Source organism: Helicoverpa armigera, chromosome 13 (genome assembly GCF_030705265.1).
Source record: "Helicoverpa armigera isolate CAAS_96S chromosome 13, ASM3070526v1, whole genome shotgun sequence".
In the NCBI taxonomy this organism is placed as follows: domain Eukaryota; kingdom Metazoa; phylum Arthropoda; class Insecta; order Lepidoptera; family Noctuidae; genus Helicoverpa; species Helicoverpa armigera.
In genome coordinates, this window is record NC_087132.1 from 34,890 (window position 1) to 58,613 (window position 23,724).

General features: G+C 36.8%; 2 protein-coding genes across 2 annotated transcripts in view; both read right to left on the bottom strand.

The window, feature by feature from the left end:
• The window catches only part of LOC126056081 (uncharacterized), a 29,704-nt gene extending 13,693 nt beyond the window's left edge, over window positions 1-16,011 (bottom strand). Inside the window, 6 exon segments of the mRNA XM_064037595.1 lie at window positions 4,090-4,229; window positions 4,834-4,973; window positions 7,190-7,368; window positions 10,576-10,707; window positions 11,428-12,074; window positions 15,906-16,011. Of these exon segments, the coding sequence (XP_063893665.1) occupies window positions 4,090-4,229; window positions 4,834-4,973; window positions 7,190-7,368; window positions 10,576-10,707; window positions 11,428-12,074; window positions 15,906-15,954 (1,287 nt within the window). The 5' untranslated portion in view covers window positions 15,955-16,011.
• Window positions 766-2,910, bottom strand: LOC135116560 (cilia- and flagella-associated protein 157-like). Its single transcript, XM_064037596.1, has one exon. The coding sequence runs from the start codon at window positions 2,771-2,773 to the stop codon at window positions 881-883; it is 1,893 nt and encodes a 630-aa protein (XP_063893666.1). The 5' UTR covers window positions 2,774-2,910; the 3' UTR covers window positions 766-880.
• Window positions 16,012-23,724: the final 7,713 nt, after the last annotated feature.

Consider the following 23,724-nt stretch of genomic DNA (forward strand, 5'->3'; position numbering starts at 1 on the left):
ATTTCACTAAATTAAATTATTTTCTTAAAATTGTTGTAAATCGTAATTATTAAAATTTCATGTATTTTAACCTATACATTCATCAAACCTACTCAGAAAGTTACTACTAGAGACACAGTATTCGTACGAATACTAGAAGGATAACACTGACACACACAAACACTAGACACACAAGAAACTAAAATACCCGCAGCCATTACCAAGCACGCATGCGGAAATAGTCATTCAGGAGTCTCAAACTAGAGAAGAACCAATAAGCACAGAGCAATTATCGAACAATAGAACTCAGAAGATGAAAAAGAATAATTAGAATAACTAAAACTACATAAACCATAACATACACAATAAGTATATCTATAGAATCAATCATATTTAAACTAATAGAAAAACTGTGATACTTACATAATCGAAAGTCGAGAAGGTTAAACCTACCAACCGTATGTTAGATCAATAACATAGCAAAGCCTTGATAGTGATATAATAGGCTGGGGCTTCATCAAAGATAAGATAACCAACACAGCTAGGGATGCAAGTCATAAGTGAACAGTAAATAATGAAATTAATGGCATACATACTTTATGTATGCCATTAATTTCATTATTTACCCAGCCAGCAACATGGGTGACACACATTATACATACTTTCAAACTAAATAAGATTATTTGTGGTTAACCCAAAAGGAACGTAGATCGCCCTTCAAGATTTTCTCTTTTATGCGTGAAATCGATATGTACGCGCGTCACTCAAGATAAAAAGAATATAAAATAAAAGAAAAATAAAATTTAATGCAAAATGGCATCATAAAAAAAGTAAAATAAAATAAACATATCAAAAAATAAAAAATATAACACCCAAATAATGATGAGGTTCCTTTTGCTTACTAATGGGACTCTGAGACCTTGTCGGCTGATACTCCACTGAGATCTTCTTCTTTTCCGTCATCGCCAGCGTCATCATCGTTATCAAAATCATCATCATCAACAACATCAATTTCAACATCCCCATCATCAACATCTAAGTCTTCTTCCATTAGTACTTCCATTTCAATTTCCTGTACATCTGGTTTTTCTTCCATAACCAGACTATGTCTCATTTGTGCCATGGACTTCGTTTCTTTGTCCTTCATTGCCTCCGAACGCTCTGGGATTACTTGGGAAAGCGCTAAATCTTTCATCAAAGATTTCTGCATCTCAACTTTACTTGCTGCCAATTTCTTTTCAATGTCATCCTCTGGCACTTCTTCCTGTTCTTCCTCTACAGCTATTTCTTCCGATTGATAAGAGGATGCCACAAAAGATTCTATACTTTCATTTATAACCACTTCCTTTTGCGAATTTGGAGGTAAAACTTTAATACTAGGCATGGTATCGATGCTGCCTCCCAGAGTAGAGCGGGACTCTGACTCCAATGGTGGTCTAGCATCTTCAGCCGGAATGGTGCCGTTTTTCATAGAAATAATTGCACTGGGAACAGATGACACTACAAGGGCCTTTTTCTTCGTTGGCTTAGGAACAAAACCCAGATCACCTTCTTCATATATTTTACTAAATGAACCTATTGTGCCCACGGAGTCTGATTGTTCAAGTTCACGGAACTGTGATACAATTTCCAACAAATGTGAAAGCAAAACGTGTCTATCCATAACTTCTGTTGACTCTTCAGTTGATGCCCATTTGTCCAATTTTAAGGCCGCTTGGATAGCGATTGCTGCTTCTTTAAGGATTTTTTTCAATTTATCACGTTCTTTGGACATTTTTGCCGCTTCAACCACAGCTTTATTTTGCTCACTTACGCGAGCATGTAAGTTTTGTTCCAGTACACGCACTTGAAAGCCAAGATTGACATTTTCTTTAGTCAATCGTTCAATTTTTCCCTGCAGTGCTTCGAAGTTATAAGTTTTTCTTTCAAATAAGGCTTTTTCTTTCTTCATTGATTCAAATGCTTTAGTTAGCTGATCAATTACTTTGAGTTGTACAACACTCTTGTTAATAGCTTTATCTCGCTCCTCTTCAGCCAACTCTTTAGACACTTGTGCCTTTCGCATTACCTCTTTAAAAGATTCATTTTGTGCTGACAGTCTAACTTGAGAGTTTAAAATATTTTCCAATTCATTGTTAATAGCTATGTTTTCCCTAATCACTCTATGTGTAGATGCAGCGACCCTTAATTCTGTTGCATCTTGGAAATCTTGAGCAAGTTGTAATAGTCTGGCTTCCATTTCTTTCTTTAAGTTATCTTTACCAATAATAAATTTCTTTTCAGATTCGTATATAAGGCGTTTGTATTTCAGTTCTTGGTCTTGAAATTCTTGTTCTTGGTTTTCAAACTTCCTCATTAAATCGTCTCTTATAGCTCTAAACTCTTCTAAAGTATTCAGTTTACCTGCCAATAACTTGTTCTCCGACGTCAGCTGTTCTTTCATAAAAATAAAGTCTTTTTCTAATTGTTGTGTGGTTTCGTTGAACCGTTCATTTTCAATTTGTCTGATCTCCTCCAACCCTTTGACTTTTTCTTTCAGCTCGATATTTTCCTCACTCTTCACTGTAAGAGTCCGTTTCAGGTAAGCGATGATATCAGCCCTGTCTTCGTCCAACTTCGCATAGGCTTTTTGTAGTTCCTCGATGCGTGCCTCATACTCTTCCACAGCGGATCTAAGCCTAGCTACCTTGCGGTTGCTATCAGCTAGCTGGAGTTCCATAAATGTTCTCTCCACTTCAGTAAATACTCCACCTTTCTCGTCATTTTTGTTTCCTTTATCTTTTTTGGGTGCCATATTTTAAAAATATTACGTAGCAAATGAAATAATTATAAAAAAACGAAATGGCGTGAATTGTGAAAAATGAATAACATGGTTGCTATGAAATCCGTAGCCAAGCAACCAATAACAGAAACTTGGCAACCAAACTAGCTTTACAGAAAATAACACAGTACCGAATACAAGGCTTTTGAGATTATTTAATAAGAAAATTATTTAGTTTTATTTAAAAACTAGCTTTTGCCCGCGGCTTCGCTCGCGTTAAGAAGTATTATTATCTTAACACCGCGGTTCAGAAATGAGACGAAAATGCACAGCGCCATCTAATAGCGGTAGGCAGAACTTCTCAACATTTAGAACTAAACATTATTTTGTTCGTTCTATTACGTACTGATAGGTTCAAACTAATACATTTTACATCCTTCATCATCCCTTATTTTATCACCCGTGGGGGTTGAATTAATCAATCCGTCCAGTGGTTTCAGCTGTGCGTTGATAGATCACTATGTCAGTCAGTCAGTCACCTTTGAGTTTTATACAGGGTTACTGGTAAGTAGACCGCATCCTTTCAGGAGGTGATAGTATAGGTCAATACGGACAAATTTGACCATGGGATACACTGGGCAAAAGTTGACCCGTTTCAAGATAATCGAATTTCAAGATCAGTCGTCTAGGTACACGTATAAATTTTCATTATTAGTCAAAAGTCTCGTTTTTGTGGATTTTTGTGTGTTTTTGGATAGAAGATGAATCACTTCATAATAACAAACCATGAAACTGTACAAATCACAGAGGAAATTATAGCGAACAGTAATTACTTTTTTAGTAGTTATTTTCTCAAAAATATTACTCTTCATTTTTTTGTGCAGAATACTTAAAAAACATCTACATCTATATAGCTATCCAAAAAGGCACAAAACACACAAAAATCCGCAAAAACGAGACTTTTAACTAATAATAAAAATGTATTCGTGTACCTAGACGACTTGTAAAGAAAAGATCTTGAAATTCGATTATCTTGAAACGGGTCAACTTTTGCCCAGTGTATCCCAGGGTCAAATTTGTCCGTATTGACCTATACTATCACCTCCTGAAAGGATGCGGTCTACTTACCAGTAACCCTGTATATTTAGATTGATGTTTGATGGCTGTTGAAATGATAAATGATTAGTCTTATTGATATATTCTATTACTCAGTTGACTTTTGGACGTACTTACATGGTCAATCGTTATAGAGATATGAGAATTTCTCGAGGCACTGTCTACAAATATTATCTATCACTATATTTATAAATCAGGGTGGTTCCTAGTCAAAACTATCCACGAAGACTTACCTCACAAAGCTTCGCTCCATAAGCAGGGGGCGGGGAATCGCAGAAGCGGTGCCTGCTGCGCGTGCGCGTAGAACAGTGCGCGGGCGCCGGACACGCCGACCATGCTGACCACGCCCCCCAGCCGCCCGCGCCGCCGTCTGCTGAGGGAAGATAAGTACTATCATTAGTACTGTGTAAATAGAATTAACTATCTAGGGTTTTGAACCAAGTATTTCAGGATTCGACATAAATACTTAAATGTTTAATTTGGATGTAAAAATCTTACACATGTAGGTACATAATGAAACGTCAAATATTTACGGAGCGTCAGAAGGTTCCGTTTCTTTGCCAGAAATTAATATTTGTGTAATTTAATTAACCCACAAGTCAAAGGTTACTTCTCCACATGTACACCTATCATTTCACCTACACAAATACCTAAACGTTTTTATTCCATTCTTACATCCTTGTAGACACTCTGATCCATCGGCATGATCAGTCAAGTTTTAGCGCTTCTTATAAGTATAGTTATCGGCACGAATCTTGAGTTCTGACCTTCACCTGCGCAGAAGTAATTTATTGGGTCCCTTTTGTGGTATGAAGTGAGGCGCGGGGGCGAGCTAAAGTGGTGATAGGCCCGCAGTGCATCGCGTCATAGCCGTCACTCGGGATTGGTTCTATGCTAATAAATCACTTCTGCGCAGATGTAGGTCAGAGCTCAAAATTCGTACCGATAACTATACTAAGATATGTTGTTCTTATTACCTGACAGCGGCATCGTTGGGAGGCAGTCCATCCTAACATCAGCGACTGCCCCGGTGACTGCCTGTGACACGTACACGAAGCAGTACTCCGGGTAACGCTCGCTGAACAGTCGGCAGTCGAAGGAGGCTGTGTGCTGACCCCTGGAAGAAATGGTGGCTTTTGAAATAAGGATAACCTGGACGAATACCTATTTTGTTTACGTAGGTCGACTAAGTTTTCAAATGTAATAAGTAGACAGGCTTAGGATTAGTTAAGTGGTAAGTTTGAATGCCCCTTCATATTCAGATGTAGAAAATCGATTTTGATTAGTAAAGTTATATTGAAGTTATTGTAAATAGTAAGTAAACGAAACAATGTATTTTAACTACAAAAGAATATGACAGTTGTTTTAGTTTTAATATAGAATTTTACACGAGTGTTTTAGATTCCGAACAACCTGGTAAGAGGCTGGTTTATTAGGACTATCTACATTAGCATGACTTGTAAAGGATATACAAGTGCATAGTGAAGAACATACTTTTTATTATTACCCACATATTAACAAACATAAAATGCCAAGTAAATAAATCAGAGGAGCAATAATTTATAACTGGGCTCGAACACCGAACTTCGCCGACATTAGCCGAAAATTAATGCCGACGCCGACATGGTACGCCGACACGCGTAATGGCCCACCATATAAACGAAAACCATTAATAATTCTGATAACGTATTTACATCTCATTAATTGAATCGGTATTGGTGATGCCGTAATTATCTATCTACCTTTATTGTGAAGAATTTGACTGGATTATAATATGGGTACCTTTTTTTTAATAACCTCTTCCTTAATCAGTGTAGGTAAGAATAATTGTTTATCTGTTCTTTTTATTTCTAGGTGGGAAATCATGGTTTAAATAATTTTATTTGGATGCAAGTTACTGTCAGGTCCTTCCAGACTAAAAAAACACCTTCATAATTATGTTCGTTCTTGAGTCATTATTTTAAAAATACTACTAACTGCGAACAATTCAGTTTCTGTATCTACCCTGATTAGAACATGTTAGGAAGGCATGAAAGGCTAATAAAAGTATTCGTTTTCTCTCAGAAATTGTTCTTAGATCTTTTATCTTGTGCAAACTAATGACTATGATGTACAGTGGTAATGGTTATCAGAATTATTCAGCGTGGTTTGCCATATAAATTGTTATCTCCAAACGCTAAGTATCTAGCTGCATTATTAATCAAATCTGTTGGTATTATGTATTCCCACAGAATTTGTGTGGCGTAAGCCGATTATTGTCGCCGCAAATTAGTGCCTGGTACATAACTTCATAGATACATATGTACAATACATACATATTATTATCTTTGTATAGTTATGTATGTATCACATTCGCTTATGCCCGCAGTTCCATCCGCGCCCCGAGGGAACGACTTCCTGCACACGGAAAAAGTTAGACCCTAGCCTATAGACACGTATGCCAAAAATCTCAATTAATACCTACAGCTGTCAAAGTATGATCGAGGAACAAATGCTTGCGAAAGTTTTTATGTAGGTGTGCTTGTTCCTCTTTCACGCAAAACTACTGGATAGATTTTGATGAAACTTAGCAGCAATGTAGCTTATCTACATCAGAATAGCATAAGTTATTTTCTATACGAAGTAGATCCCTCGTCAAGCGGGTGAAACCACTGGCAAAACCTAGTTTGTAAATATTAGTGAGATTATCTGTAACCAATAGTATTTACCGCGGAATATCGATGAGGATTCAGAATTCTGATGATGATTGAGCTCACACAATAAATTGCAATATTAATTTATGAAGTAATTAGTAGCTTTGTGTGATTGCGTTGAATAATTTAATAATTCGCTTCGGATTTTGTGGCATCGATATCGGGCCTTTTGTTCCTGTGGATTTATAAATTATGATTTCAGTAGTAATCAATGACACAGTTATAAATACTGCCTTATTAAACCTTACGACTCACTCACAAGCTATCGGTACAAGCATTTAATTTATTGTGATTTTCCATTAAAATTGAAGTCATTATTCAGCAAGGGTATAAAATAATAAAGAATTAAAATAATATTCGGATGCTAGGATGACAGTTCCAAAATTGCCTAGCATGTTCTTGTTCCATTTGTTGTATTTAGCCTAGCAATGGTCTAGCGTTGTCGAGTATCAAGGTAGGTACACCTCGTTTTCACTCCAACTTTTTGCCGTCACATAACATTGAACATTCCCAAGCAACTGAGTAGAAAATATTTTACTGGACGTACTTAATTACCACCATAAGTTTTGCGAAAACTGTTGTCGTGCTAAGTACACCCTTGAGTAAGAGCCTCCAAAAAATAACCTCAAACGCATCTCACCTGCGAACCCTCCTCTCAGCGACATACCGCAGCCGATCAGCGTCTCTGCCGAACACCCTGACTCTATCAGCTCCCTCCAGCACGCACTCCGGGTACTGGAACAGCACCCTGACTCCGTCTCCGCAGGGGAACACCGACCCACCGTGCACGTTCAGCACGAATTGTTCTGACCAGTCCGCCTGGAGAAGTGGGAAAGGGTTAAGTATGATAATCTTCTTCTTGACGAGTCGATAGCAGACGACTGGATACCCAGCATTTCGAAACACACATGGTAACCATACATTACGATAACTATGCATATAATATCACATTTTTTTTAGTTTCTAGACATAAGTATGATACCAAGAAATCTTCTTCGCATCAGCTTACTGCAATTTTGTTCATATTATTTCTTAATACGTAATGTATTATCTTTTATACTTCCCACATTTAAACAGTCAGATAAGCATATAAGTACCCCCATTTTCTTGAACCACGCTATGTAAAGGAGATTTGTTGATTTACCCACCACAAACACTTAATTCGCTTAGCCTTTCTCAAATGAAGTTTGTCTTGATACTTTGATGTAAAGTCTAGTCTAAAAAAAAATACAATTTTCTTTTTTTATACAGAAATCGCAACGTTCATGGCTAGTTGAAATAAAAAGCGATTACCTTCGTGCACTACTTTGAGGAGAGTGGTGCTCGGCTAATGGACACCACTTTAATGGGTAATGGTCTGAAAGAAATTCTCCCACTTCACGTCTTTCTACCTACATTTACACTTGCATTTGAAATCGGTTATTTTAAGAACTGCTTGAGACTGTTTTAGAGCGCTTCCTTCAGGTACTTAATGTATAATTGGGAAACTACTGTTGATTTTTCTCCTTGTCTTAAGAATGGAAATATGTAAATGTTGATGGCCCTTTGTATACATTGCGTTGTTGCGTGATAGGTCTTGAATAAAATCATCGTACCATTTAGCCATAATACCACAAAAAGTACTCATAAAACTGAATATCAAATAAACAGTAAATTCGTAAACACCCATTCATTAAAGCAACACTTTTGTTAAAAGAGAAGTTTCCAAAAATTTGCCCCACAGGCCACAGATAAAATTTGCGCCATAAAAAATGTTGTCGACTCACAATAATGGAATACAACACTTAAAACCAGAGCCATTTATTACACAATACATAAACTTTTATGTAGATTGTAACACCGAACTTTGTGTAATGGCAGTTGTAAAATATAATCATTTTCCTTCCACTCATCTTGATGATAACAAAAAAAGAAATAACGTACAATATGTACTTGTTCGCCTACTTCTTCCCGGTTAAAGAAATTATTTAGAGAAACTTCTGGACTGCTTCACCACCTACTACATCAAGCAATACCTATATCATCATGATCTATGTAACATGGCTCTTTTTAACAAAATTATTAAAATCATTTAAATACGAATTTCATAGATATTTTAACATACTTCCTAATAAAGTTCTCAACTCGGCTGCGTATATTTTGTTTCGGCTGTCAGCTCTAACAATTAGAAGCATGATCAGCGTAACTAAAACCTTATGGATTTATTTGATAATATAAAACCCGTCTTTTACATCAAAACAGACTTCTTCATAATAAAGTATAAAGCAAACGAGCTAAATGAAGGAGTAGATAATATTTTAGGAACAACTTTTGTACAACATTTCGAAGAACCGAGCTCAGATTGGGCAGCATCAAATAAAATACTTTCGTGTTAATTCACGCTTGATTTGTTTCAAACAAAGACTGAAATAAGATAATTATAATATTTTGTTTAAAGATTTCTGTTGTCCATGTTTGCTTGATCAAGCGTAGTCTTCGATTTGATGTTCATTTAATTAGGCACCATGATCTTTTATCAATAGAAAAGCAAAAACAACTTCGTGGAATTGTTTTAACAATGGTTTCGCTGGAGATTTATATAATAAAGCTGTACTGGGTTTGAAGTTTTCAGATTTTATTCCCAGAAACTCCGATGTTATTTTCACAGCCATTGTTGCAGCTACAGATTTCAAAGAACTCGTTTTGTGTGGTTAGTCAGTTATTCTGTACATCCATTTCTAATAATTTTATGAATTTAAGGAGCTTTATATTACTCCAGCCTTTGAAATAATTTACTTATTCATGACAGTGTGACTACACGAACATATTCAATTAACATCATCCCTAGCAGTCCCACGTGTCTGACAAAAAGAAACCTGTGTTGCAGGACACAGATCAGACAAGACTAAACGTCGATTACCTACCACGATTACTTATAGCGGTCTAATAGATTTTCTCATAAATGGCATCTAATCTTCAGCTTCTAAGTATTCCACAGTAAAATTCATCTTTATCACTAGTAAAGACCCATCATAAAAAGACAACTAATAAAACTTTGATCCCCTATTCACGTCATGATAGTGCATCACAATCTAAGCACAAAGCTTCGGCTAAGCTATCAATATCTATCAGATATCCTTCGTTCAGTTGTGTGGGTATTACGGACCATCTCCATACATCACTCGCCAGGTGTTCAATAAAATATGTACAGGTTCGTGTCACCATAATACGAGTGGAAAACTGGGACATTGTATAAAATGTAACAATTTTGCCTTAAAATAACTTAGCATCCCCAACCTTGGACTATCATGAAGTCAATAGTAGCCAACTTCGGACAAGCTAAGCTAGCAGAATTTACTGAAACAGACAATTGTCTGTTTCAGTAAATTTTCCCTCTTACATTATTTTATGCTTTGATTTAATTTCTTTAACCTCTGAGAAATAGGTACAAAAAAGACTTCAACGACAAAGGATTTAACAAATCTAATTAGATCTCATAAAAAAAAGGAAAGGTAACAACGACAATTTTAAAAACAAAGCTCAAAGTTAATTTAAACACAGATCAATATTGAGACACTCCGTCTAAACTCCGGGGGCATGGCTACCCTGGTAGCCTGTGCCTCTGTAAATATTTATGGAGGTGTTCATTTGAAAAGCCTTTTTATGAGAGTGGAAGTCGGACGAGGTTCCATTTTGATTACCTCCTACAAACATTTTTCACAAATAATTAAAAACCGTTGACGTTGGAAGAATAAAGAAAATTGAGTTTAGAAGCAGGATTGTTTTATGCCTGTCAGACTGTAGGTTATATAAATAAGGTTAGATAAAGAGGTTAATTTTACTACGATTTATGGTATACAAATCGTTAGTTCAGAAGGTCTTAAAATGCGCAAATACTGTGGGCCTGATACATCAGGTATATAAACTAGTTGGGATACCCTCTCTCAGTCCTTAGAAAAGTATTCTTGCAAAAATATCACCAATTTCAACAGTTCCATTCGTCTGCCATCGACTCGCCAAAAAGAAGAAGAAGCAAAACCAACTTACTTTAATAAAAGCAGTGGCCAGATCCTGCGGCCCGGCTGCGGCTGCCGGCCTGAGGGTCAGCGCGTAGTCCCCCGCCTGGCCGAAGAGTTCACAACGCAGGGTCATCGTGCGACGACCTGGGAACCCGTGCATCTGAAACGAGGAACGGCCTTAGTAATGATGTTAAATATAATGTAAATGAAAAAATTGTTCTGTAAGGTGAGCTCAGATAGTGGCTATTCTAGATCTTGATAGTATAAGCCCGGTCAGGGTTCAAAAGTTGAACCTGCTGGCGACTATTTGGGAGAGAACATAATTATAAATATGATATTGCATGCTTTTGGGTCTATGTTCTTTTACCTCCTAGGTATCAAGCTATTTGGGGTGTGGTCTATAGGACTATAGTTTTATGACCACCTTAATCAAATAAACCTAAATATATATTTTTATATAGGTTATATACCTATATAAAAGTCTCTTACTGGTCTAAACAGTGATGAGTGTGAAATTAAAATGCGAGCTTCAAAAGGCAAAACTAAGCTAAGCTTAAAATTCCCGACACAGGATCATAAAAATCGTATTACAAGCTACAACGAAACAAAGGCTTTTCGTTTAAAATTTTCCAAAATTCTACGTTCACATGAGTGCTATCGGCCGTCGCTACCTGACACTACGAACGTGTTCTATTATAGGTAAGAGCAAAATTCTAGAAATGTTAGTGTGAACATTTTCAGCTGAATGTAAAATATAATAGAGATTTCATACAAAAATTCATCAATATACCTGCTTAGTTCCCAAGCACGTCTTTATGTCTCATTATGTACAGTCAAACTTAGGGCTAGTAAAAAGTGCATAATAAAATATTCTTCTCACCTGTTCAGAATACAAAACATGTGCATGCGAGCTGGTATTCTTTCCATCGCATAGCACCGCGCCACCGCTCGAATGTCCACAATACAGCAACTCAAGCCAAAAGTCTGCACTCGACTCAATTGGAGTGCACACAACCCTTGGAAACTCCAGTAAAGCCATCACCTGTCTCTCAGGGTACGTCTGAATCTGTTCTGGAGTCACATCCAAGTTCGCCGTCGGCCACATGACGTCAAATTTCCAGGATTTCACAACGCTGTCTCCTGTCTCCATTAAACTCCCATCACTGACATCTCTCTTAACTTTGTTGTCAATATTCCTTTTGACTTCTGTCGTGTTGTCATAGTCTGGTAAGTATGGATCCTTATCTGATATAAGTTCTAGGTAGTAAGTGCCTCCTCTTGAGAAGTAGCCGCAAGGTAAGGTCATGCGGTTCTCTGCGTCGAGTGCTAGAGGCATGGTGGCGAGGAGAGCTCGTCCGTCATCGTCTTCTCGAGCGATGCGGACCTTGAGCCCTCCGCCTGATGTGCCGTGAACCCTGATGTGGACATCTCCCCCCAAAGCCACGAGGGTTGAAGGTATCTCCACCCATACTTGGTTGAGGTCTACTCTGTCTTCGCTTACGTAGGGATTGACGAAATTAGCGCCGCCTGCGGACAAAAAGGTTAAAGTAAAATAGGGGTATGTATTAAACCTTAATTAACTCATCGATGACCTTATAGCGTTCTTTAAAATAATGTATTGTAGTAAAAGCCTTTCTCCGTGAATAAAATGTTATTTCGTTACAATGACGTCACATTTATCCATAGCATTATTTTTACATTCCACAATAAAAACACGCATATAATCTACTTAAAACAGGCTCATTCCAGCTTAACATTGTAAGCTACAAACCAGACAAAAGCTAGCTCAATAAAAATAATCTAAAACCGTATTTGGACTCGTATAACCGGACACACGTACAGTTGAATCGTGACAGTGAAACCTAACAGCCAATTTCACGTACACTAATTACAAAAACAAAGGACGCTAGGAAAATACGAACAAAGCACGGAGTATGGAATGAGCGGAGATGCCATGAGGAAGGTAGGTAAGGAGCCTTCTTCTAGGTCAACTAACGAGGACTTTGACGCGTTCTTTGAGACATCTGGCAACGATTTTTGGTATTGCAGGAAATGAGAAAGTTCCAAAGAAGGCGTACAAGGACAAAAACAGCAACGTTCCTCATCACCCGCACACCCGCATTTTGGCGCGCTAATTTCTTAGGAGATTTTCCGTTCTGGAACCTCCGTCACTCATTTTGTTCTCCGTGGACAATACGACCAAACTTTGTTTTTCATGTAGTTTTCAATGACGATAAAACCATACTTTGTATTGGCTAGGATATTTTCGTCCTTGTCTAACCGTTGTAATTTGACATTAGAGCGACAACGACAGAGATGCAGCTAAGCTAAGAAAAGTTAAAAGTAACTTGTGGCTTGTGGTTATATTCGTCTAGATATTTTCAAGTATTTTCTACAAAGTGGAAAATGATGGTGCTGATAAAAACGACATATTTTTGTAAAATTCAACCGATCCGTCTTTCTTTTGATAAATGAATTTCGAATAGTTTGTCAGTTTGTTTGAAAGCTCTAATCTCAACTGGAACTACTGGACCGATTTGAAATATTTTTTCCTGTTTTAAAGCCTTATCCAGAAGTAGTTTTTTGTCAACGGAGTGTTCTCAAGGGATGCGGGTGATTCCGCTGGCGGAATCTTGTTAATTTATAAGTAGTAGTCTCTCAGTGCATTACAGCATATTAAGCTTAATGAATATTGTATCAGCAATGCTCTTAATTATTTAACAATAAATCATTATTTCAGGAGGAAGTTAATTCGTAGTTTAATAAGTAATCAAACACTAATGGGTTTATCATGTAACTTTAATTTGTAATTCTGATATAAAGCATGGGGAATAATTTAGTCATTGTAGAACAGAACACTGCATTCGTTATTTATATAATTATTTATAGCAGTATCTTCTTATTTCTAGACTTTCCTGGGTGCCAATTCCAAATGTTTCGGCAACTCATACAACATGGTTCAGCAATTTTCACGTAAAAATATAATAAAATATACTGACACTACATAAGTATTTTTGAAATTTTAAACAGACTAGACTCTAAACCTTAAAATAAATCTGTAATAAAAGCACTTCTAGTAACACAAACAAACGTTAACCTCCAAAAAACGTTGAAAAATATTCAACATTCATGAGGCGTGATACACCGTACATCAGAATTTACATACATTTTGCCATTAAATGCAAATGCGGGTTAATGCGGTGTTTCTACCTACTCCCAGCTTTAGCCGGCGTTATATTTGTAACCACTCTAATTATTCCCCTTTAGAGGTAAATGAATAACGTTTATAATGAACTTCAATGGGATGCGTAACTATGGGTCTTACACTTGAGGTTGAACACTAAAAGATACAAAGGATTTAATACCTACTACTACTAGCTGCTACTATGTTGAAATCACCTCTCAGTCTAACCCTATGTTTTTTTACAAATGAGCATTTTTTTTTCTACACTTGTGCTATTATTTTAGATGATACTACTGCCTATCTGTCTTCTTCTACTTATTAAATGGAGTTATTCATACCGCTTAAGTGACCTGAATGACCCAGCTATCGAACAACACGGCTTTTGGTAATAAATAAGTTTATTTTGCAAAATAATAATAAGAACTTTTTTTTTCTCAAAAATGAACTGCGTATGAAGTCTTTGACTCTTCATGGTAAGACTTTCAACCAAGGAAATAACAATTTCTTTTACGACTGTAAATTTAATTTGGGCACGAAATGAACTGACAATGCCGAGATGTTGTAAATCTTTTTAAATGGAGAAAACTGCGCTGAATTAAACTTAATTGTGTATTGTTAAGAATTTCACAATGGTCAAGTTAGAACGGGGTAATTGGTGATTATAAAATTAAATGTCTAGAGAGGGAAGCGAAGGTTCGTCTCGGAGTAAACTGACAGCAACGTTATAAAATAGCTGACCAGACAAGATGAAATCATAGGTAGAATAAACCTTAGAAAAGGACTGTACCCTTTACCCAATCGACAAAACTCAAACTCGATACCTCACGCGCATTTCACGAAATATACCTAGTGTCGTGACAGAGGGACAAGATAATGACCTTACAAGGCTTCCGTTTCTTCCTTCTCAGGTACGGAACCCTAAAAATCTCCAGCTTATCATAGTCATAAATCAGTGAGGAGGCTTGAAGCTCATAAAATCACCTTCCATTCTTACGTTAGGTAACGTTATTCAGAACAAATTTCCCTAGAGATGTCCCCAATACGTAGCGGTGCTGATTAATCTCGTTGTAACAATGGTAACAACACAGGCTGTAAATATTGAGAGACATTGATGTTTGGGAAACTATAAAATCTGGGTCCCTCTGTTGATTAGTTAGGTCTCTGTATTTATGGACTGGTTTTGGTAAACTTGGTGTGTTCCTGCAATATACTTGAAATTCAACAATTCATTAAATCATTATTACCTATACATATAATTTTTCGAAGAACAGTTTACTTTTTAGAAGACTATTTCTTCATAATGCGGTCTTGACAGCAAAAGGTTTAGAAAGAAGTTTCGGAGGTTATCCAAATGGAAAGAATTTAAATTTTAAATCAATCGTTTCCAATTATTCGTATAAGCATCGATTTTCTCCAATATCGAAAGACCTCGATATAATTAAGTGCCCTAATACGTAAAATTAATCGCAGTAACCTTACTATAACCTCGAGGTCAACAAGACAGCCGTCTGTAGCCTTAACGTCTTCATAACATATTGTATTGACACTAACTACTCTGGGCGGGACAGACACATTAATTTAGCTGCGAGCTGGTACTAGATGGTACTTAAGTCTATGTAAATATGTATATTCATACTCTTTAGAAAGCTTAAGAACTTGTTTGTTTGGTTGAACGTGTTAATCGCTAGAATGGAGGCTCGACTTAATAAAATCTTTTAGTAATACATAGTCTTTTTATTGCAATAAGCTATATGCGTATGGCATATTATCATATTAGCTTCTTCAAGATGGGGAAGAAACCTAAACCGTTCAGCTATTTTTACGACTGGCCAGCTGGCTTATATAAAGGGCCACCAGCAAAATCTAGTGGTCTACCTAGACCTGACAAAAATGACGCTAGAGCTGCTAACAAAGTACGCGAGTGTTTCTTGCAGTTACAGCCTACATAGAGTAGAGTATGATACAGGAAGCATTTGCCAGGGCCGGACTCCCCCCAAGGTGGGTCGTTTGGGCTGCGAGATTGTACGAAATAGTTACCATGGCCTCGGCATAGTGTGGGCTCCAGAAGGAAAATGATAGGTTTTAGTCAGTAAGAGTGCGATACCCCCACAGCGGGGTCACATCCCTCCAAAAATAAGGTGGTTGTGGTGTTACCAACAATATTGTGTCCATACCTGCTATGATGATGACGCGCAAGAGCGCGGCTAGCGGCACGCGGCGCATGCTGCGTCACCGCGCCATCAAACCGCCCTCGCACGCGTTGCTCCGCCTGAAACAAGCAAAAACACAAATTTTATAAACGATGGTCTGTCTATCCTTTTAACAAGTTGGGCCATTCAGGCTCACTGGATGTAGCTGAATACCAGTGTTTTACATTCTTATTTAACATCCGATGTCATAACAACTGCCAAAGATGCTCATATGACAGCCACAACCCATCAATTTATCACTTTTTCCGAAAATAGCCATACCAAGAAATTCGACCATCCATGGACCGACCGCGCCAACCGTTGCTTAACCTTTTAATCCGTCGATCGGCGCATCTATTACTTAGCCACGGACTTCTATAAACCACTATATTCTAGGTCTTGTTCAAAAGGAAATAATGACGACGTCAAAACAATAGATTCCAATCAAACACAAAACGCTCTGCCCTCGTTTCTGAAACCCCAATGATAAAGCGTCGAACACAAACGATGTCACACAACGCGACAAGTTAAAAACTATCGCAAACTAAAACAAAGTCCAGCTGCGGTTTTAAAAAACACTGAAAAATATTCAGTTTCCATTCCAACTTGCCACTCAGATGTAAGCGTAACTTTATTTGAAAAATTCGCGTAACTCCCCAGCCTTCAATGCTCTTCTAGAGAAATAATAAAAACGAATTGCTTTTAAACAATGGTTCCGTTGATATTGTGTTCTTTATGCGAGAACTCTGAAATTTATTCAGTCAAGTTTGAATAAACTGTGTTAGGAAGGTTTTGTTCTCGTGTTTGCTATAGATCTGTGTAATTTTTCTTACAAACCTAGTAAACTATGTACCAGACGCTTGAATAAAGTATAAAACCCAAAAATTCTGTCTTCATTTTATAATAAACATAACAGTGGTCCGATTATAGTCCCCTGAGGACCCCAAACCATTTCATCGACATTCGACATACATTTCGATACAACCTCGCTCTGTCAAAGCAGCCCATCACTTTGATTATCGAACTCAGACATCCTGTTGCCTGACAAAGGAATTCCCATTGATTCCCCATTAATTCACAAAAGGGAAAAGTTACCAAAGATGAGGCTTCATGATTTTTCTGCCTTTGTACATGTTACGCGTGGTGGAACACAATCAGAGTAATTCCGGCTCGTTGTACCGTAGAGTATGATTCTGCATGGTGCCATTTCATATAGCATTTGCATAATCAACGCGATTTCTATACGGTATGTTCTTTCACATTTGAATTCTAGACCATTTTTGCTTATACATTCACACGTCTATGTTACTTTAAATAAATCAAGGAATACCTATAGCTAAAAACTCTTTTAAAATATTAGTGCAGATTTTTGTTGCTGAAAATAAACTTTGGTACGACAAAGATAACTCATCATTTCCCATGGGCGTTGTCAGAAGAAATAAATTTTCAAGTTCGTGAAAGACTTCAGCCAGACTTCGCTGTTGGGATTGTCTTTTATAACACTTTGTTGTAACAAATAAATAACGACTATAGACTGAACATTAAGTTCCTGAATTGGAAGACAACAGCTGCTTTTAAACTATATTTCGGGGTTGTAATTGTGAAATTATGATTGTTTTCTGCCATATTACATTGATACACAGTAAACACGAGACATGAGGAAATGAGAATGTTTCATGAAGTATAAAAATATTCAAACACAAATAATAAACTGTCATACATTTCTTTTTTTATCCGCATTTATAAGTTCTCAAAGAATACAAATAAAACCGTGTGAAATAGCTAGCAAGCCATTCTGGAAGCCTGATTATCCTTCATCACAGTAACAGGTAATACATCATCCCATCAAAGTTTACGGCAACCCATAACTAGTTATTACAACATATTATTACAACCATACTAAGGTCACGTACACACTTGTCACGTTTCACATTTACGTTCCGGTACGAAGCGCCTCTCACCGGTTCTAACCGGAATTTTCCGGAAAATAAACGTCTCGCAGAAACCGTCTTACATTTAATACACGCGGAATTTCGTGAACGCAAACGAGCAATTTAAATTAAGCAAGTAAATTTCGCTGTTAATAATAGTTTTAATAAAGGTTCCTACTGGCTTCAAATTGGGGATTTTGTTGGGTTTTCGTTGAAAAAGGTCATGGCGTGGGTTTTGGGGGGTTAAACAGAGATGTAATAGATTTTCTTTGGGCACTGGTGTTATAAATGTATGCTAGTGGTATCAGAACTTTTGAAGTGAGTTTTGGCTTAGATGTGTTTTACTTTTTAATCAATTTTGGTACGGGTATGCTCTTACAACTTGCTTAGATAGGTACAGTAGGAACATAACCCATTCCTCAAAGTGAAACTCAAATTAATTGTAAAAACAGCAAATATAATTAACCAAAACATTTATTATAACAAGAACAAAAAATCCTGTCTCTTCCAGACGATGCTAAACAATAAAAATAAAGGGAAACAAACAAATCTCCCCGACAAAGTTCCGTTAAAATATTCAAGAGCACGCGTGCGTCTCTTAACTCAATTTCTCAGAGATTTTACAGAAAAAAAAGTATTTGAAGAAAGCCCGGTGGCGTCATTAATAAATACTTTTTATAACAAGCCTAATCTCCGAGCACAAATTGGCCAAACTGTACAAATTAGAACGACGATATTGTAATTTTTTTAAGTAAGGCTTTTTGGAGTTTGGGCTACAAAAACTGTGTGTGATTTGGCAGAAACTTTTTTAATACAAACCTTTTTGTTTGGCTGTAAAACGACATGAATGAAAACAAAGACGAAGCAATTAAAACTGAGGATTAAAATTGTTATAGAATACGGAAAAAAATATTAGGTAAGTCGTTTCCAAAATGAAAAGTTACTTTCACAAGATAGTCATAGTACTCGTATCAGGAAATACATCTGTATTCCAAAACAGACCTAATCAAGATGATAGATCACCATTACATTACAACCCCTGAACAGACATGTTTCAAACAAAGCATAGTCGGAAGGTAACATAACACAGTGGCGGATTAACCGCGCAGATGGATAAACGATTACTACAGGCCCCACTCGCCCAACAAGCTAGGAGAAAACCCGGAACTAGGGCCTCGCAGATAAAAAAATTCGCATATTTTTGTGGCTCCAATAATGGAAAAGATTCAACCGAGATACTTAGAGCTAAAATTAAAACTTTCAACTAAACATACAAATCGCTGTTTTCCCTCAAGACACTGTCTTCTAAAGCGATGAATAATATAATGATTGATGGATAATGATGATGATAAAATGTCGAATATATCGAAGTCAGTAGGGTTTTTTGTCCACCTTCCAAGAAGGGTTATGTTTCATACTTTAGTCTAAAAAATATTACCTTATTTTTTCTGACTAGGCCACTACAAGCCTACACAGTCAGGGGCCTCTAGGTTCCCTAATCCATCCCTGGACATAACACATCGTCATTGCAACACAAACGTTTGTTGGGCTTTACAAATGATCTCACTCGTATCCCGTGAGACGTGCCCGGATTATCATTGCTCGTTCGACCGGGGTAATGGCGAAACATGTGGCTATCATGCGAGCTGGTGAAGTTTTGCTATATTTGATTGGGAAATGTAATGACAGGGAATTAGTGGGTCTTAGAGTTTACTCAGATTATTAAAACCCACCGTTGTTTAATATGAGATGGTATATAATGTCGATAGAAAAGGATAGTCTAGCTTCAGTATTTGAGCAAGTGGGAATCACAAAGAAATCAGCTGACAGAAGAGCTGAACTTATTACCTATTTAGTTTTCTTTGAATAGAAACGACAAAGTTGTATTTATGAATCGTGGCTCAAAATTTAGAAGTTCGTGTCCTCAAATGTCAGTATAATATTTAAAAAAAACATGGCGTACATTCACCAGAATAGCGCTCAAAATTATACGTAATATGCTTAAAGCTAGAAGTATATAATATGTGTTTAGGAAAAAGTGACGGAGCAATCTAGTCGTAAGTAATACTCATAACCTAGTCAGAGTTTATTACATTCACATTACTTTGAAAGTCCGTGCAGATATTTTAACGCAGCAATAAAGTTAAATAGCGAAGCATTTTGCATTCGTCGCTGTAATAAAATATTACATTTTGAAAGCACAAAATGGCCCATTTTACTCAAAAGTATAAATTTTCCAACAATGCACGTTCTTGCAAATGAGTCATTAGAAATTTTAACTGGTACTTATAAAGCAGTATAGTGTTCTTATTTAAGGAACGCTATATTGTTGTATTTTGTAAGGTATTTCAAAGTTTCAAAATTTTGGGTCTACATAAAACTATGCTAGCCGAAATAGTTCCGAAGCTATATCTTGCTAAGTTCGCCCAACTTAAAAATAAACCAACCTCTCCTGACAATTTGCTTATTCTTAAACAATAATCCAACCAAATATTAAAAAAATACCCTGAACATTTAATCTCCATAAATTAACCAGCTTTCATACCACAAGACCGAAACCCTCAAATTCCTCTAGCATTCCATCTATGTAAATCTTATGGCATTGGACAAATTGTTTTCGTTCAGCAGAACATCAGGATCCGTCCGTTTGAAGACGGTCATAGGATCATGTGATTGTACGTCGTTGTCATGACAACGGATGATGGCAACTGAAGGGTTGATGGGTCCTGTCGTGGTAGGCATGCTCTTTTGTTTAAGGGGTTAAGTTGAATGGGATGACGAACAGAATGGTGTATGTTAAGACCAGCTTCCGCTGTATAGGAGCTACTTCACGCGTTCGAATAAAAAGTATTCTATATCGCCTCTTCCCTAAATAATCGAATGCAACTAGTATGACTTTTCATAAGAGCCTGGGATGGCCTATGTGAAATTAAAACATTTTACTTGGAGTTTAAAGTATCTACTAAATCAATACTAGTAAATAATTCAGTTCAATATTTTTGACAAAGAGGCAAAACCCATGACTAAAGCAATATCCAAGAATAACAAACAATTTTTGCATCCAAAATGCTGTCAATAAATTCAATAAAATATCAACATACATCTTCCCTTAGACCAAGGATCTTCTTACGAATGCACCCCGATTGTTAAACTCTACGTGAACTCGTAACAAATACTCGAATAAAAAAAAAACTGTGGGGAAGAAGCGCCTATCGTTATATTCAATTATTCTTCTCCCTTTATCCTGAAGATTTCCCTATTGGTAAGATCTTATGTATTTATGCGAGAGGGCGTCAAATATCAAAATAATATTTTGAAAATTTTCATATACCCCAAACAACGAAGTAGGTACTATATTGATGGTGACTTGACTCATGTTATTGATTCCCGATTATGAATCTTAGACAGTCTGAAGTGAGGAATTATATGCGGCTGGTCGTAATATCGTCCACGTAATATAAAGAAGATACTCTGAAAAAAGTAAGGGCAGTGGGGTGCATTAATTTTATAGGCCCCAGGAATACCGACACTTGAATACACTTCTAGTGTACTGATCGAAGTAAAACTTACCTCGGGTTCCGATATTATTTTAGGCCCAACTGCACCCACACCACAAAGTTTGGTTTCCTTAAAACATTAGTTAATATAAATTTTCACGTTCAAGTTTCAAAGTAAACAATAGTTTTAATAAGAAAAACGGACGTCTATGGTGTTGGTGAACTTTTGTTATTTTGTCCAGTTAAACTATCCTACTCGCACTTACTAATTGAGTTGACAAAATGACATATGGGATGGTAATTGAGTTACTTAAAACATAAGTGTAGCATGAATTTCACTTGAAACTGCACGCCTGTCATTTCTCGTCACTACTAAGCTTGAATGCTAACGTTTCCGCGTATAATTTCAACAAATGAATCCAAATATTCTGTACCAAATTTCATGGAAACTGATATACCTAATATACAAATCATATGTCTGTCTTTCACGTGATCTAGCTAATGAACATCAGTTTATCCCGGCTCAATGTCTGTCGATATTCAACCAATGACCCGCTTACTCGTTATTAACTTTGCTTAGGCTTTATGAATTCCAAAGTACTGTTGCCATTATATCCTACAGTATTTTGATATCGACTAATTGAATGGTATATATGGAGTTATTCCCGTCTGCGGTTTGGTTTACTAAACGTTCCATAGAATTTACTTTGTGTAATTTTTGATAATATCTAAGTGCTGTAGTTTTTGAGATCAGCTATATTATATTAGGCGCTTTAAGTTTGGTCACGTTTTCAATAATCAGAGCCTCGTCAAGTTTGCTGAGCTTGCCCAAAACGGCAATCTTCAAAATACAATCTGTTTTTGAAACTCGAAAACAAGAGTGCTTTCTAAATACGGCTAAAATCTTTGCCTGTTTTACTCCAAGAACCATTAGATTAAGTGGCTCACAAACTAAGCAATCTTGAAAACCCCGAGAATACCAAACTAGCATATCAGGATTCTCCTTCAGCAAAACAAATGATTCAACTGAACTATGATAAACTTTGCTAATAACTGTAGGTCAATCTAGGCGAAGCTGAGTGATAAACTGACAGCGATTTGTTCAGTTCAGGAACTTGGAATGTTGCCAAGTAATATAAAATGCTCTGTGTCTTGTCATGTTTGGGGGTCCTATTATGTAGAGAAGGGTTAGTGTCCAGTTTCGATGCTGTAGTTGAGATTTTATCTTGCGATTACATTAACTAGGTAAGCAACATGTTTTTCATTAGACCTACATAGCTCTTTAACTGTGACGGCCATTTTGCGCGATAGCTCAATGTCGATTTTAAGAAACAAAACTGTATTGTTAGTTCATTCAAGTTTACGAAGGCACAGAATAAAACTTTTTGCCACGGACTTTATTATTCTTGCATTTTGTATCTATCAATGTAATCTATTATGTTCATGCCTATTTACATCGATCCTTCTTCATTAATAATTGTTTTGCCTTCACTAACACTCGCCAATTCTACTCTCTTACACCATTCAGCCACAGTCTATGAAATATAGCGTCCACAAATCAGCGGCACATCTCGGGGGCAGGCAGAAGTTCAGCCATTACTCAGCGCATCACGGCCGCATCAATAACCGCTACGTAGTTTAAACTGTCTGGCGTGCAGTGTGTCTGGGCGCCGTTGGTTAACTGGTTATATGGAGGGGTGTGAGAGGATTTTTAGACTGTGGTTGTGATTGGTGCGGTTGTATATGGGTATGATGGATTTAACTGGTGTAGTAGAATTTTAGTGTTTTTCAAATCATATAAATAAATAACGATGCTGGTATAGCCACGTTTATGATATTGAAATGGCTTTGACATATAAAAACTTTCAAAAAGTTGATATTTGCCTCAACTACAGTGTATCTATAATAATAATTTATCCAAACATAAATCCAACGTATGTAGAAAGTAATACATAACCGTAGTAATTTGGGTAAATTGCTCTCAAACACCCTTCCTACATCGTTGAGCCGCAAAAATTATAACGTGCTTACCCAGCCTAAGCAAACACATTAGCTCTATTATCTTAACATTGAGACCTAGGGGCAGCCCTTGAACTACAACATTTTATGACCTATTTTGGGAACCCATTTTCAAATTAATAATTCTGTTAGATAAATATACGTAAAGGTAAGGTTTTAAGTGGTAAAGGGACTAGATTAAATAAACTGCTCTTTTTATCAAAATGGACATCATAACCATTCATAATTATAATAACTAAAGAACACATCATATGCATTTAATGAATGAGTATAAAAACCCTCTGGCCTATGTCCAGCAGTGGACTGCGATAGGCTGATGATGATGATGATGATGATAAAAACCCTCACACTTGCGTT